General features: G+C 42.4%; 2 protein-coding genes across 4 annotated transcripts in view; both read left to right on the forward strand.

Moving 5' to 3' along the window:
* Window positions 1-16,252, forward strand: part of LOC113425366 (uncharacterized) — a 137,293-nt gene that overhangs the window by 1,730 nt on the left and 119,311 nt on the right. The window lies entirely within an intron of this gene.
* Window positions 369-15,733, forward strand: LOC113425368 (uncharacterized). 3 transcript variants are annotated; one of them, XM_026687513.2, is made up of 5 exons: window positions 369-480; window positions 836-918; window positions 6,628-6,754; window positions 7,893-9,883; window positions 11,147-15,733. In XM_026687513.2, the coding sequence occupies exons 4-5, from the start codon at window positions 8,122-8,124 to the stop codon at window positions 11,242-11,244; spliced, it is 1,860 nt and encodes a 619-aa protein (XP_026543298.1). In that variant the 5' UTR covers window positions 369-480; window positions 836-918; window positions 6,628-6,754; window positions 7,893-8,121; the 3' UTR covers window positions 11,245-15,733. The 3 variants fall into 3 exon arrangements, with proteins under 3 accessions (XP_026543298.1, XP_087809642.1, XP_087809641.1); XM_087953516.1 differs by lacking the exons at window positions 369-480; window positions 836-918 and having other exon boundaries at window positions 6,652-6,754; window positions 11,144-15,733; XM_087953515.1 differs by lacking the exons at window positions 369-480; window positions 836-918; window positions 6,628-6,754 and adding an exon at window positions 6,770-6,871 and having other exon boundaries at window positions 7,889-9,883; window positions 11,144-15,733.

The following is a 16,252-nucleotide window of genomic DNA, read 5'->3' on the forward strand; positions in this document are numbered from 1 at the left end:
AGGACACAAAGTAATAAACAATTTCAATCTGTTGTTTGAATTTTGGATTCTTGAACCCATTTCTATCAGAGTTTTCTGGCATGCAACGTACAAGATTTAGCGTTTTAGACAAATTGCACCAATACTCTTTCTAGGATGTACATTTAGGGTAATTATTTTATTGCCGGATCCAATCTGGGTTGGTCACTGGGAACAGAGGTTTTGTCGGTCACCAGGACTAGAAGTTCCAAGTTTTTGGACTTGTACTTACAAAGTTTATTTTATTGTCCTCTTTCATCCCCTTTGATAGACACGGGATACAAGCTTGTGAGCAGAGAATGAGAATCCATTTTTGTGTGTGCTTCTCTCAATTTTCTTGGATCTTTTAGGGGCAAGGATCCTTCCTGGTCCCAAAATTTCCCAAGGGAAGAAGGACTCCTTCAAATCTGTCTCCAGAGCTTGGAACCTCCCAAGATGATCAAAATTCTGACATCTTACTAGGTAAGTAAGATCCTCTAACCCCAACTCCTTTAAACTCAAACTATCCCCATTCCTAAGAGATCTGTAAGGGGCGTGCATAAGTACACAATTGTGCCTACTGTCCCTGTCCTATTATCCCCATTTATTCGTACTTATTTCCTGTATTCTTACACTGTTTATACTTATACCTATTATCTTATAAGCGATTGACAAATCAAATCAAATAAGAAATAAATAAAATAAATAAAGTAAGGGAGTAGTATTTCAAATAAAACAGACAGATTCTACTCTTATCACTTATCCTTTGTCTCTTCTTCTTAGGTGTTAATTAATTACGTTTTGACAATTTATTCCTTCACTTTTACATTTCTGATAGGGAATGGAACTATATCATGGGCAGCTTTGGGGTTATCTCCCTTGCCTGGTGGAATCAAGACACTGACAGAAGCTCCAACTCAGGTAGGAAAAGAAGCATCACAGAAGATGGAGGGAACCATCTGAAGGCTTCCTGTGTCCCTTGAGGATAAACATATTTCTTTCCCTAGGAAATGGAACAATTTGGGTTAAAACCAGTGACCGACTTAGCGCATCTTTCAAGACTATTGTGGAGATGGACTGGGATTTTTAAAGTCTACACCAGGGCTGTCAAACTTGCGGGCCGGGTGCGTCACACGCTGACGACGCCCACACCTAGTTTAGCGAAGGGGAGGAAAGTCGTGATATGTCACATGATGACGCCATGATAACGCAAGTTTGACACCCCTGGTCTACACCAATGTTTCTCAACCTTAGCAACTTTAAGACGTATGGACTTTGATTCCCAGAATTCCCCAGCCAGCTTTGCAGCTTTGCAGGACTGCTGGAGAATCCGGGGAGTTAAAACCCACATGTCTTAAAATTACTAAGGTTGAGAAAGACTGTTCTATACTGAGAGATCTTTGACAATTCCCCCACACCCAAAATTTCAGAACTTTTCAGTTCTTCTGTGGCAGTTTACTTCACATTGAATTTGTCTCCTGAGATGTCTTCCCTTCTGTTGTTTTTAATTCTCCCATTAGGAGTGGTAAAATTATGAAATCGGAAAAGGCCCCAAGGAACATCGTCCAAACTTTAGCAAAATTATTTTCGAGAGATAGCTGCAGTGCTTATTAGCTTCCAAAGCTAGAGAAATCAAATTTGAGCAGTCCTCTACTAATATTAATTATGGTATACCCAGCTTATTTTCAGCCCAAGATTTTAGGGAATTTGTTGAGACTGTTTACTATAAGTAATTTTTTAAAACATTGAATTTATTTATTTATTTATTTTATTTATTTTGTCAAGCGATTATAAGATAACAGGTATAAGTATAAAGATAGTTATGAATACATGGAATGGATACATATAAGAAAAAAAACACAACAGGACAGGGATGGTAGACACGTTGGTACGCTTATGCACACCCCCTACAGACCTCTTAGGAAAGGGGTAAGGTCAATAGTAGACAGTCTAAGGTTAAAGTTTTGGGGTTTGGGGAAGAAACCACAGAGTCAGGTAGAGTATTTCAGACATTGACCATTCTGTTGCTGAAGTCGTATTTCCTGCAATCAAGTTTGGTGCGGTTTACCTTGAGTTTGTATTTATTGTATGCTCTTGTATTGTTATAGTTGAAACTGAAGTATTCATTGACAGGTAGGACATTGCAATATATAATTTTATATACTATACTTAGATCGTACCAAAGGTGGTGTAGTTCTAGGTTTTCTAGGTCTAGAATTTCAAGTCTGGTGGCATAAGGTATTCTGCAAGGAGTAGAGGAGTGGAGAACTCTTCTTGTGAAATATTTCTAGACTTTCTCAATTAATATCAGATACGTAATGCGGGTTCCAGACTGATGAGCTGTATTCAAGTATTGGTCTAGCAGATGTTTTCTATGCTCTAGTTCGCCGCCGCTGCTGCTGCTTCTGCCCCGCCGCCGCTGCTGCTGCTTCTGCCCCGCCACTGCCGCCGCTGCTGCTTCTGCCGCTGCTGCTGCTTCTGCCCCCGCCACTGCCGCCGCTGCTGCTTCTGCCCCGCTGCCGCTGCTGCTTCTGCCCCCGCCCCGCCCCTGCTGCTGCTTCTGCCCCCGCCGCCGCCACCGCCGCTGCTGCATTTGCAGGAGGAGAGGTAGGCGTGAGGTGGGCGAGCTTTCTTCCCCCCCCGCAAAATTTGGCCGGAAAATTATAAAATATAAAATAAATAATTTTTAATAAATAATTAATAATAAATAATAAATAATAATTTTATTTTATTTTTAATTTAATTTAATTAATTTAATTTAATTTAATTTAATTTAATTTAATTTAATTTAATTTAATTTAATAATTTAATTTAATTTAATTTAATTTAATTTAATTAATTTAATTTAATTATTTAAATGTGCGGCCCAAACCAAATTTTCATCTTCTAATGTGGCCCAGGAAGGTGAAAGGTTGGACACCCTGCTCTAGTTAGTAGTGTGATATTACCAGAGAAAAAGCTACGCAGGATTAGGTTAACAACTCTTAATGCCTTTTTGGGTATGTAGTTACAGTGGGCTCTAGCACTTAGATCATTAGAGATGAGTACTCCAAGGTCCTTGACAGAGTTTGGATCATCAACAAGGTCTTGACTATTCAGCTTGTATTTTATTTTCTGATTTTTTTTTGCCAATATGTAAGGCAGAGCATTTATTTGTTGAGATTTGAAGTTGCCATTTGTTTGACCATTCTGATACATAGTCGAGGTCTTTTTGAATTGATGGGAAGTGATCAGCAGACATGACGATTCAAGTAAATCATCAAGTGAATATAAACATTGCATCTTGTTTTAAGCTGTTTTTGTCTTTATACACTTGAAGATTTGTCTTTCCAAATTCATTTCAGGTGTGTCGCACTGCCCAACACAATGTAGCCAAAGTGACTACTGGTAGTCCTCGACTTAGGATCACAATTGAGTCCCAAATTTTTGTTGCTAAGTGAGACATTTGTTAAGTGAATTTTGCCCCATTTTACGACATTTCTTGCCACCGTTGTTAAGTGAATCGCTGCAAGTATTAAATTAGCAAACCAGTTGTTAAGTGAATCTGGCCTTCCCATTGACCTTGCTTGTCACCCTGGGACACTGCAACGGACATAATTGTGAATCAGTTGCCAAGCATTTGAATTTTGATCATATGACCATGGAGATGTTGCAATGGTCATAAATGTGAAAAATGGTCATGTCACTTTTTTCAGTGCCCTTGTAACTTCAAACGGTCACTAAATGAACTGTTGTAACTTATAGATTACCTGTAATTACCATTTTAAAATCATAACGCTAGTTAAAAAGTCAGTGTTTTGAAAGTGAGGGAAAATAGTAAAACAACTAAAATGTTCAAATGGTAAATAAAATCAACATGATGTTATAGTGCAGTGATCCCCAACCTTTTTTACGCCGCGGCCCGGTACCGGCATCAGCTGGGCGCCGCGGCCCGGTACCGGCATCAGCTGGGCGCCGCCATCTTTTTTTGATGAAAACGTGCTTCCGGTGAGCTTTCTACCCGGAAAAGCTCACCGGAAGCGCTGGTGCCGCCATCTTTTTTTGATGAAAACGTGCTTCCGGTGAGCTTTCTACCCGGAAAAGCTCACTGGAAGCACTTTTTCATCAAAAAAAGATGGCGGCGCCCAGCAAGCCAGTGGCCCGGTAGGACTTGTTCCGCGGACCGGTACCGGTCCGCGGACCGGTGGTTGGGGACCCCTGTTATAGTGGACCATAAAAAAACAGAAACATCTCCAAATAAAATTGATACCTATAATCTACCTATAAATTTTTGCGAAAAAGTTTCTAATTTTGCCTTTGCAAAATCTGCAGAATTTCCTTCTCAGCTTACAGGTCTATGGAGATTCTCAGTCATTCCAGGTCATGGTTGTCCTAAGGGTGCTTTTTTCAGGAGGCAACTGGACTTTCTTTGAAGATGTTTCGCTTCTCATGCAAGAAGCTTCTTCAGCTCTGACGGGATAGTGAGGAATGGAAAGATTTATATTCCTTGCAGACAGCTGGTCATTTGCATCTTTTAGAAGGTTGTTAAGGCCACTTGGAGGTTTATCTGTGTCCTCAGGGTCACCTGAGTGGTGCAAAATGGTTCCTGTAGTCTGCAATTTTTCCTCTGGAAATCCATTCCTACTCCCACACCATTCCAAGGGTATTCATCCCAAATTGTATAGCTAAAAGTCTGTAGAGATTCTCCAGTCATCCAGGTCATGGTTGTCCCAAAGGTGTTTTTTCAGGAGGCAACTAGACTTCCTTGTTTTGTCTTTGAAGATGTTTTGCTTCTCATCAAAGCAGCTTCTTCAGTTCTGACTGGATGGTGGGGAATGGAATATAAAGGAATATAAATCCTTCCATTCCCCACCATCCAGTCAGAGCTGAAGAAGCTCCTTTGATGAGAAGCAAAACGTCTTCAAAGACAAAACAAAGTCCAGTTGCCTCCTGAAAAAGCACCTTTGCGTCCTTCTGAGATTGACTTTTTTTAGCCCACATCCGGTCCATAGCTTAAGCCATGAATACCTTCCCTGGAATTTGAGAAGCAGAAATTGGTATAAGTTTCGTTTGCCGATTGATGGTACCCACACAATCCCTGATATGCTTTTATCAGCATCTTGAGGTTTAGAGAGCCAAAGAGAAACCATTCTCGGTATCCCTTTAACGTGGCTGGCTGGTTTAATTCTGGGAGTTGAACTCCATACATCTTCCATGTTGCCCAAGTTGAGAAATACTGACTTATGTAAACCAGAAAGATAGAAGTATTCCTTAGTCCTTTTTCCTTTTACTGACCGGGGACAGAGAGCCGCAGCAGAGGGATGAAAGAGCCACATGTGGCTCCAGAGCCACAGGTTGCTGACCCCTGACCCAAACCTTTAGTTCATTGCAACTTCCTGTTTTGGGAACTTACTAATTAAGAAGGAGTCCTTCTTATGCAAGTCATTCGACAAAGTAGACCACAACCTACTTCTTAGTAAGCTAGAAAAAAGTGGAATAGATGGCACCACCACTAGATGGACTTGCAACTGGCTGACAAACTGTACTCAATGAGTAGTCCTTAATGGGTCTAAGTCTACATGGAGGGAAATAAGCAAAGGGGTGCCACAACGTTCTGTCTTAGGCCCAGTACTCTTCAATATCTTCATTAACGACTTAGATGAGGGAATAGAAGGGGAACTTACAAAATTTGCAGATGATACTAAGCTGGCAGGAATAGCTAACACCCAAGAATATAGGCTCAAGATCCAGATGGATCTTGACAGACTAGAACACTGGTCCGTATCTAACAAAATGAAATTCAATATAGAGAAAAGTAAAGTCCTACACTTAGGCATGAAAAGACAAAAGTATACATATAGACTGGGTGAAGCCAGGTCAATAGCAATAACTGTGAGAGGGATCTTGGAGTCTTAGTGGACAACCAGCTAAATATGAGCCAGCAGTGTGCAGCAGCAGCCAAAAAAGCTAATGCAGTCCTAAATTGTATTAACAGAGGGATACAATCGAGATCAAGTGAGGTACTAATACCAGTCTATAAAACCTTAGTAAGGCCACACCTAAATTATTACATCCAGTTTTGGTCACCACATTATAAAAAAGATGTTGAGACTCTAGAAAAAGTGCAGAGAAGAACAACCAGGATGATTAGGGGACTAGAGACTAAAACATATGAAGAACGGTTACAGGAACTGGTCTTGGCTAGTCTAGTAAAGAGAAGGACCAGGAGAGACATGATAGCAGTCTTCCAATATTTGAGGGGCTGCCACATAGAGGAAGGGGTCAAGCTATTCTCCAAAGCGCCTGTAGGCCAGACAAGGAATAATGGGTGGAAACTGAACAAGGAGAGATTTAACCTGGAGATAAGGAACAGAACAATCAATCAATCGAACAGCTTGCTCTCGGAAGTTGTGGGAGCTTCTTCACTGGAGGCTTTCAGTAAGAAATTGGACTGCCATTTGTCAGAAATGGTGTAGGGTCTCCTGCTTGGGAGGAGGGTTGGACTAGATGACCTATAAGGTTCCTTCCAACTTTGATTATCTGTTATCATTAGCTGTGCACCATGTAAACCCCCAAAAAGCACTATGAACTTCAAATCCTTCCTAAGGTTCAAGTCCTTCCTAAGATTCTCGGTTATTTTTCTTCCTTCAGGGTCGTGTGTCCTTTGAGGAGGTGGCAGTTTATTTCTCCAAGGAGGAGTGGTCTCAATTGGATTCTCACCAGAAAGCCCTACATGGGGAAGTGATGCTGGAGAATTCCAGGAACGTAGCTTTTCTGGGTAAGAATCTTTGCTGGACCGTCAAATACTTTGAGGAGACATTTTGTGGTGGAGTATAACTTACTGATACCCAATCATACTTCATCCCTTCTGTGGGTGAAAGGGAACCTGTTCCAGGTAAAGGAAGAGTTAAATAGATCTCTCTCTAATTATGTTCTGTGATGATGTCTCTTCTCATGGGTGGTGTAGTTCTTAGACTTATATACTGCTTCATAGTGCTTTACAGCCCTCTCTAAGCGGTTTACAGAATCAACATACCACCCCAAACAATCTGGGTCCTTATTTTACTGACCTCGGAAAGATGGAAGGCTGAGTCAACCTTGAGCCAGTGAGGATCGAACTTCTGGCAGTGAACTGAGTTAGCTTGTTAATAGTAAAAGCTTCTTTCCTTTCCCTTTTATCCCGCTGACCCTTGCTCAGTTTGAATGGATAAGAAAAATTAATAAATTGAAATATTGGCCACAAGTACATTCTTATCAAAGTTCCGGCTAACAAGCCCAAGCAAATCAGAACTCCAAGGTGGGAATCTTCCTTAAAGAATGTCTTTATTGGGTACATCATATCGGCATGCTTAAATGCAAAACCAACTCTAAATATTCCCCAGGGTTTCAGTATAATTAAAATAGTAAACGACCCCCTCCCCAAGTATCACTGGTAACATTGTCCAATTGAGTTAATTGACGGGCTCCTTAGGCATTTCTCTCCTTCATCTGACACCTGTGGAGATGACCTTGGTTCCCACGAGATAGATCTGTGTTGTGTCTGGCAATGTATTCCAACCTTCTCCTTTCCATACGGTGTAGCAACTGAGAACCATGAAAATGGCGTCAACCCTGTTCGGTTCAAAGTTGACAGTTCCTTTATTTCAGAATTATTTCACGTTTCCTTCTGCTCCTAAAATAGAAACCATATGGCGTGGTTTTTGTTCAAACAGATTTGATTATAGCCTCCATCAGAAATCCATGTTTGATCGATCTTTGCTCAGGTTATTTTATATTAATCAACACCGTAACTTTTCAAAAGCTCAGAGAGTCTGTCCAATTTTCAGCAAGCAAGTCATAATAACAACCTCACTTTGGTTTTATTTCCTTTCCATAGTCTTCCCTAATTCTAATTCTTTGTTTTCCTCTCAAGGAAGTGATGGCCAAAATGAAGTGATTTGGAACAGAGAAAGGAAAGAGGAGTTTAGAAATTGGACGGAGTCCAGAATTCCTGAGAAGAACAAATCAATACCTAGGAATAAGAAACCAACATCCAAATGTGTGCAGAATGAAAATACTCTTGCCCACCAAAATCCCAAAGCAAAACTAAGGACAAAGGGTTTAGGCAAAAGTGTGAAAGTACCAAAAGACCCTTTACATTTGGATATGCGCAACAGAACCAACGTTAGAGAAGACCAAAATGGGTACAGGGAGAATGAAAACAGTTTGAGCTGGAGAGTCAAAATGGGAGAGAAGCCCTATAAATGCATGGAGTGTGGAAAAGGTTTCAGCAAGAACAGCTCCCTTACCTGCCACAAAAGGATCCACACAGGGGAGAAACCCTATAAATGCATGGACTGTGGGAAGAGCTTCAGCAAGAGCAATCACCTCCTTTCTCATAAAAGGATCCACACAGGGGAGAAACCCTACAAATGTACTGACTGTGGAAAGAGTTTCAGGTGGAGCAGTCAGCTGACTTCCCATAAAAGGATCCATTCGGGTGTGATACCCTACAAATGCACGGAGTGCGGAAAGAGCTTCCGGGAAAATGGATCCCTTACTTCACACAAGAGAATCCACACAGGGGAGAAGCCATATAATTGCATCGAATGTGGGAAAATATTTCGGAAAAGCAGTTCGCTTACTTCCCACCAAAGGATCCACACAGGGGAAAAACCTTACAAATGTACAGACTGCGGAAAGAGCTTTAGTCAAAGCAGTAACCTCATTTCGCATAAAAGGAGCCATTCGGGGGAAAAACCTTATAAGTGTGTGGAATGTGGAAAGAGTTTCATGTGGAACAGTCAGCTGACATCTCATAAAAGCATCCATACAGGGGAAAAACCCTATAAATGCGCCGACTGCGGGAAGAGCTTCAGCAACAGCAGTCACCTGATTTCCCACAGAAGGATCCACTCGGGGGAGAAACCATATAAATGTCTGGAGTGTGGGAAGAGCTTCCGCGAAAATGGGTCTCTGACTTCCCACAAAAGGATCCACATAGAAGAAAAACCACGTCAATGTGTGGAATGCGGGAAAATGTTTCAGAGGAAAAGTTCTTTTGTTTCCCATAAATGTACCCGTACCGAAGAAAAACCCTATAAATGTCTGGACTGTGGGAAAATATTCCGAAAAAGCAGCTTCCTTATTTCCCATAAAAGAATCCACACAGGGGAAAAACCATTTAAATGCCTGGAGTGTGGAAAGAGCTTCCGCGAAAATGGATCTCTGACTTCCCATAAAAGGATCCACTCAGGTGAGAAGCCCTATAAATGCACGGAGTGTGGGAAGAGCTTTTGGAGGAGCAGTTCCCTTTGTTCGCACAGAAGAATCCACACGGGGGAAAAGCCTTACAAATGCACCGAGTGTGGAAAAAGCTTCAGTGAGAATGGATCGCTGACATCCCATAAAAGGATCCACACAGGGGAGAAACCTTACAAATGCCCAGAGTGTGGAAAAAGATTCAATACTAGCAGTAATCTTTCCTCCCATCGAAGGATCCACTCTGAGGAGAAACACTATAAATGCGTGGAGTGTGGAAAAAGCTTTACTCAGAGTGCTTGCCTTATTTCTCACAAGAGAATCCACAGAGGGCAGAAACCGTATAAATGTGTGGAGTGTGGGAAAAGTTTCAGATGGAGCAGTCACCTTACTTCCCATAAAAGGATCCACACGGGGGAGAAGCCATATAAGTGCCAGGAATGTGGGAAAATATTCCGGATAAGCAGTTCCCTAACTTCCCACAAACGGATCCATACTGGGGAGAAACCATATCAGTGCAAGGATTGTGGAAAGAGCTTCCGAGAAAATGGATCCCTCACGGTTCATAAAAGGATCCACACAGGGGAGAAACCCTATAAATGCACCGAGTGTGGGAAAAGCTTCCGAAAGAGCAGTAACCTTACTTCCCACATAAGGATCCACTCATGTGAGAATCTATAAAAATACTAAATTCACTGTATTCCTTCTATGTATATTTGAACCATAAAACTAGGTTGATCCTGAGTGTCTGTGGAGATTCCCAGTCATCCAGGACATCCAAAGGCAACTGGACTTTCTTTGTTTTTCTTTGAAGACGTTTCACTTCTCATCCAAGAATCTTCATCAGTTCAGAAGTTCTTTCTTCAAGAAAAAGAACAAAGACCAGTTCTCTTTTGAAAGAAAACACCTTTCGCGTTGATCCTGAGTGCTGAATTTTATCTACCTTAATCCCTTCCCAAAATTTTTCCTTTGTTTATTATGTTTTTGCTTTTTTTTAGTCATCCCTTTTGTTGTTACTCATCTTTAATCCAGCCATAATCCTTTCTGATTGCACAGAAGCAGTATGAGCAGTCCTAATTTGGAGGTTTCCCTGCAAATCTTGGGTACTTGAGCCACCAGATGACCAGGCAGTCAAATACTGTCTATCTGCCAATTGGTCTGTTATCATGGGGAATCAGAGGAGAGATGGCCTTACTGTCAGCCATCTTGGATTCCCTCACAGCCTTGTCAAATTCTTTAAGGCCTTTTGTCTGCCCCTAGCCTGTCTTTCCTCGGCCCTAGAGGGTTTTTTAGGGGCTAGGGCCCTGGCTCTAATTCTAGCTGCTTTGTGCTGGAAAAAAAGAGAAAATCATCCTGCATTGATAATAATTCACCACATTATAAAAAAAAATGTTGAAGCTCTAGAAAAAGTACAGAGAAGAGCAACCAAGATGATTAGGGGACTGGAGGCTAAAACATATGATGAATGGTTATAGGAACCGGGCTTGGCTAGTCTAGTGAAGAGAAGGACCAGGGGAGACATGATAGCAGTCTTCCAATATCTCAGGGGCTGCCACAGAGAGGAGAAGGTCAAGCTGTTTTGCAAGGCTGTTTTGCAAGACAAAGAATAATGGATGGAAACTTATTAAGGAGAAATTCAATCTAGAAGTAAGGAGAAATTTTCTGACAGTAGGAGCAATCAACCCATGGAACAGAAGTTGCCTTTGGAAGTTGTGGGAGCTTCATCACTGGAGGCTTTCAAGAAGAGACTGGACTATCATTTGTCAGAAATGGTGTAGGGTCTCCTGCTTGGATGGGGGGTTGGACTAGATGACCTATAAGGTCCCTCCCAACTCTGTTAATCTGTTAATTAAGAGAGCGGTTTAACTCAAGCTTGTTTGTGCCTTAAATTTCCAATAATTTCCTTTTTGTGTGTGTTTGTCTCAAGCAGGGGATCCCCAAGAGAATGAACCTGATCAGGAGGTGGTTGTACCAACATTAAAAACGCTCAAGAATGAACTGAGAAAAGAGACATTGAGAAATCAGTGAGGACCCTGAAATAAAATTAGGAAAACCTCAAGAACGTGTAGAAGAAATCGTTTGGGAGTCTTTTCCTAACATGCTACATTTCTGGAATCCTGAATGGTGAACAGAATTAGGAAAGGAGAATCACAATTGCTCAGTACTTCTTCATAGCGAAGGAGAATAGTTGTACTGTAACTGCAATAGCATTGATGATGTTGCCTAGTTTGGGTAATGAAACGTCTACAACAAAGCAAGCTCAGAGAGCACCAAGGACCCCTCACATCATCATAGTGCTATATAGTTATCGTACAAATTGTAAATTGATTTGGTGTTTTTCATTACAAACTGTATATTTAGATCATGTCTCTTATGAAATATATTTGTCTGAAATAAGGAAAGGATATGCATGAAAGATGGAGTGCGTAAGACCCGTGTAGAGCAATCCATAAAGTCAGAAGGGGTTGTCTGAAAGATTTCAGGGTTGTCATGCAGTTTGTGGAAAATGAAAATCTCTGAGAAAACACAAAGGAAAGATGGAGGCAATGGGTGGAAACTAATCAAGGAGAGAAGCCACCTAGACCTAAGTAGAAATTTCCTGTCGGAACAACCAGTGGAACAACTTGCCATCAGAAGTTGTGGGTGCTTCATCCCTGGTGGTTTTGAAGAAGAGATTGGACAACCATTGGTTTCCTTCCTGAGCAGGGTATTGGACTAGAACAGTGGTCGCCGACCAGTGGGCTGGGAACCACTGGTGGTCTGCAAGAAAATTTTGGTGGTCCGCAGAGAAATGTCACCCCCAAAGCACCCCCCAAAGCAATCCAGGCTGTGCAGGAACACAAGGCTTGCGCTGCTTGCATTGCGAACAACACGAGGTAGTGAGGGGAGGGGGCAAAGGGCAGAGGGGGACACTTTCCCCACATGCCTCGCCTGGCCACCGGGCAGCTGATGCTTCTGCTTTTGGCTGCACGCAAGGAAAGCAGCAAAAGTCTCTTTCTCTCCCCCAAATTCCACCAGAAATGAGTCTTTGGGACCCTGCAAGGCATCCTGCTCCAAGACACTGCGCCAGTGCAACAAGTGTCACAAAGACTCATTTCTGGTGGAGTTTGGGAGAGAAAAAGAAAGACTTCTGCTGCTTTCCTTGCATGAAGCCAAAAGTCTCTCTCTCTCTCTCTCCTTCTCTCTCTCTCTCCCCTTGAGAACGGAGCTGGAGATGGTATCCTGCGATCCCAAATAAAGAATGATCAATCAGTAGGAAAACAGGGTGGGGAATTTTCCTGCAGAGTTTTTGGGGGATTTTCCTAGGACCTCTGGTCCGCGGGATTTAAAATTATGAGTTTGGTGGTCCCTGAGGTCCAAGAGGTTGGCGTCCCCTGGACTAGAAAGACCTCCAAGATTTCTCCCAACTCTTGTTATTCTGTGAAAGGTGATTCAGGAGACAAAAAGATGGTACAGTGGTTAAAGACAGCAGGCTAGAAACTGGATGTGCCCATGATTTCTAGACCCAACTTGGACACAAAGCCAACTGGAGCATCTAGGCCGGACACACACACTGAGCCTTAGGAAGGAAGCAATGGCAAACCACTTCTGGAAAATCTTGCCAAGAAAATTGCAGGGAATTTGTCCAGGCAGTCTCTGAGAATTGGATATGTGTCAAGGTTCCAAGTAACACACCCATAACACACAGAACTCTGAGGCAGGTAGATTCCTCAAAGAACAGTTTTATTGGATATATTATATTGGCACAGATTGGTGAAAACTGACTCTAAAGGTTCCTATGGTTTTCACCTAATTAAAAGTTTTCCCCTCTTTCCAGTCACATGGTCCAATCAGGGTGCTGTCCATCACTCCTCCTCTCTTCAATCACGTTAGGATGTCCTTGGTTCCCAGGGGAAAATATTTTGTTTTGGCTATAAACCCCCAGCTATCTCTATTTCCCCCCCGCCCCAACCCTCATCTCCATTGTGGCAACCCTGAAGCCTCCAAGATTGAACAGAAGTAAAAAATGGAGACGTATAAGTAAATGCATATACTGAAAAATGTGAGGAGATGCAAAAGATGTCTTGGTGTTGATAACAATGTATAAAGTTTTATGTTTTTAAAATTTGGAAACTTAATAAAATTTATTTTTAAAAAATGGAGGCGTATCAAGAGATGTGAAAAGAGGACGATGCTGGGGACTCCCCATTTTTTGGAGAATATAAAAATGGAAGGGATTTATAGTACTTAGAGCCATAATATAGAACAAGATACTGAATGAGGTACTGAGTGTAGTAGGCATTTGCCTCTATTCTTCTGAACTTCAGTTCTTTCCTTCTTGGAAACTCCTGGCTGTTGAGCATCCACTTTCTAACAATCGGGACTGTGTTTGCTTACTATGCCTTTTGTCTCTCTCAGTGAAATGAAGTCTGTGTCATTTAGTGACTCTCGTACTAACTATATCAATTCGTTAGCAGAGATGGCAACGTGAATTCCCCCTATTCCTCCTTAAGAATTAGGAAGGAGTGGGTGGGATTTGGGTAAGTGGCTATTCCAAATGTGGAAGAGAGACTATGATTAAGCTGATTGTTGAGAAAATAGCTGAACATGTTTCCTTTTTTTACACAGCTCACAACAGACTTGATGTCGTAGTCACAGTAGTCAATCAGAAGCAGTGGTGGTATTCTACAGATTTGGCCCAGTTTTGCCGAGCCAGTATTGACAATGAGCAGCGCAGACCAAACCGGGCTCTCATACTAACCTTTATTCCCTGCTTTTGAAATGCAGCTGCTTTGCGCGGCACAGCAGATTGCCGCGCATCAGCTGCTGAAGTGACAGGGAGATTGCAGGATTGCAGGAGGTGAGCCAGAAAACCTCTGTGACTTCTCAAAATGTGCATTTCACTTTCTTTCGCTGCTTCCGACTCTTCTTTGGGAGCGATGTTATTTCTTGTAAAATTTAAATTCCAGGGTACCTTAGTTGTTGCTTTTTCAACTTAACCCGGTCAGCCAAAACTTTCACTTCTTATCTTCCTCCTGCACATTCTTTTCCGGTTGAGTTCTTCTTTGAGGTGGCCATTTCTGACCACCGCTCCTACCGCCTTCAGGAAAGGGAGTAATGGCTAGCTGAGGAGGAGAGATGCGGCTCTCCTCGACCTTGCTGGCGGTCTCCCCCCTCTTCACCACCTCTACGGGGTGGCTTAGCCCCGAAACCAGCCGGCTGGGGGCGTTCCAGCGGCGAGCCCAGGCAGAAACCGCGGACGATCGCGGATTCCTGACTGTTGCCGAAGCCCTTCAAACCGGAAGTCCCAGAATATACTATTTTGACTCTTATTTGGAGTAAGGAATCTATCTCAGCTTTCCTGTTTGAAGGAAATGAAAGGGCATCTTTCATTTTTCAAAGACTTGAGTGGCTTTGGGTGCATTGGTGCTTTGAGATTTGGGTCGTTGACATCTTTAGTTCTGGACAGGGTTGTACCACCGTGTTCAGACCCAGTTTGCAACTTAGGGATTCTCCTGGACTCACGATTCCTGCTCAATGAGCAGGTAGCAGGTGTTGTTAGAAGAGCCTTTGCACAAGTTCAATTTCTGCACCAGCTTTCCTGAATCAAGACTCCCTGCACTCAGTCACTCATGCCCTGGTCATCTCACATCTGGACTACAACAATACGCTCTACATGGGGCCACCCTTGAAGAGCATTCAGAAGTTTCAACTGGTGCAGAGCGGCCGCACGGGCAGTCTTTGGAGCCCCTAGAATGACCATGTTACACCACTGTTCTGCGACTGCACTGGCTGCCAATCTGCTTCCGGGTGCAGTTCAAGCAGTGGTGGGATTCAAAAAGTTTTACCACTGGTTCGGTGGATGTGGCTTGGTGGGCGCACCTTGCATACATGCACACACTGCGCGCACACCAAACTCCCGAGGCTCCAGTGGCTTGCCTCGAACCTCTGGGAGGGTGAAAATAGCCTCTCCCGGGATCTAGACGCCCTCCGGAGACTGAAAACAGGCACTTCCGGTATTTCTGGAAGGCTCGTTTTTCGGCCTCCCGAGGCTGCAAAGGCTTTCTTCAAGCCTCTGGGAGCGCGAAAAAGCCCTCAAAATGGCCAAAAATCAGCTGGGAGGCATGCACAGGTGCAATACAGGTAAGGTGGCGGGGGTGTTGCACATCCATGCACGGGGGATGAGGCGCATTGCATTATGGGTGCTGGCACACATGCTATCGTGTGTACGCATGCTTTCGGCACACCACAACAAAAAGGTTCTCCATCACTACCCTAAGAGGAAATGTAATTATCTGTAGGAATGTATGTATGTTCAATACGTGAACAAGAGGGCTGCAATCCTTTTCTGAAAGTGTTCTAAAGTTGTGTGCCACCGATGAATTATGTTGAGTTATGTATCTGTTTTCATCTTCTCTAGGGTTCTTGTGAAGGAGTCATCTCAGTGCGTTTTGTCTTAATGTCTTTGGTCTGTAATTATTTTGTTGTCACAGTTTGTCCATAAGGTATATCATTAAATCATTTAATAAAAGTGATCGGTATTATGTCTTTGTGTCTCATCCTTGAGCTCTTGAAGATGGATTATAAAATATGACAAATGAATAAAGTTAAGTTTTTATAAAAGAAATCAACTTTTCTTAATCCTACTTCATCCTTTCTAATTATACAGTAGTTTCCTGCAAATTGGTTTTCTTAACCCGGTGTGGTGTGTATCTATTTAGGAAAATGAATTTTAAGAGGATAAACTAGAGACTAGGAAATAGATTTCTATGCATTGTGAGAAATGCAGTTTACTGGCAACCTTTGACTTACAACCACAATTAAACCCCAAATTCCAGTTGTTAAGTTGGATATTTGTTAAGTGAGCTTTGTCCTATTGTATGGCTTTTCTTGCCAGAGTTGTTAAGTGAATCACTGGGGTTCTAACATGGTTGTTAAATGTATCTGGCTGTCAACTCATGAAATATTTCTATGGTCTATAGTTGCCAACAGAAAGGTAGGAGGGAGCAGTGCAGCTGCTTACAAACTGAAACTGCATTCCATAAATGTTTTCAAA

Source organism: Notechis scutatus, chromosome 2, assembly GCF_049901735.1.
Source record: "Notechis scutatus isolate UNSWTSFEM ecotype Mainland chromosome 2, rNotScu1.2, whole genome shotgun sequence".
NCBI lineage: Eukaryota > Metazoa > Chordata > Lepidosauria > Squamata > Elapidae > Notechis > Notechis scutatus.

What these genes read in the sequence shown, in the direction of transcription:
- LOC113425368 (XM_087953516.1), top strand. Translation starts at nt 8,122, where the DNA reads ATGCGCAACAGAACCAACGTTAGAGAAGACCAAAATGGGTACAGGGAG. An exon ending in CCACATAAGGATCCACTCAT is followed by an intron (nt 9,884 to 11,143) that starts GTGAGAATCTAT and finishes GTTTGTCTCAAG; the next exon opens with CAGGGGATCCCCAAGAGAAT.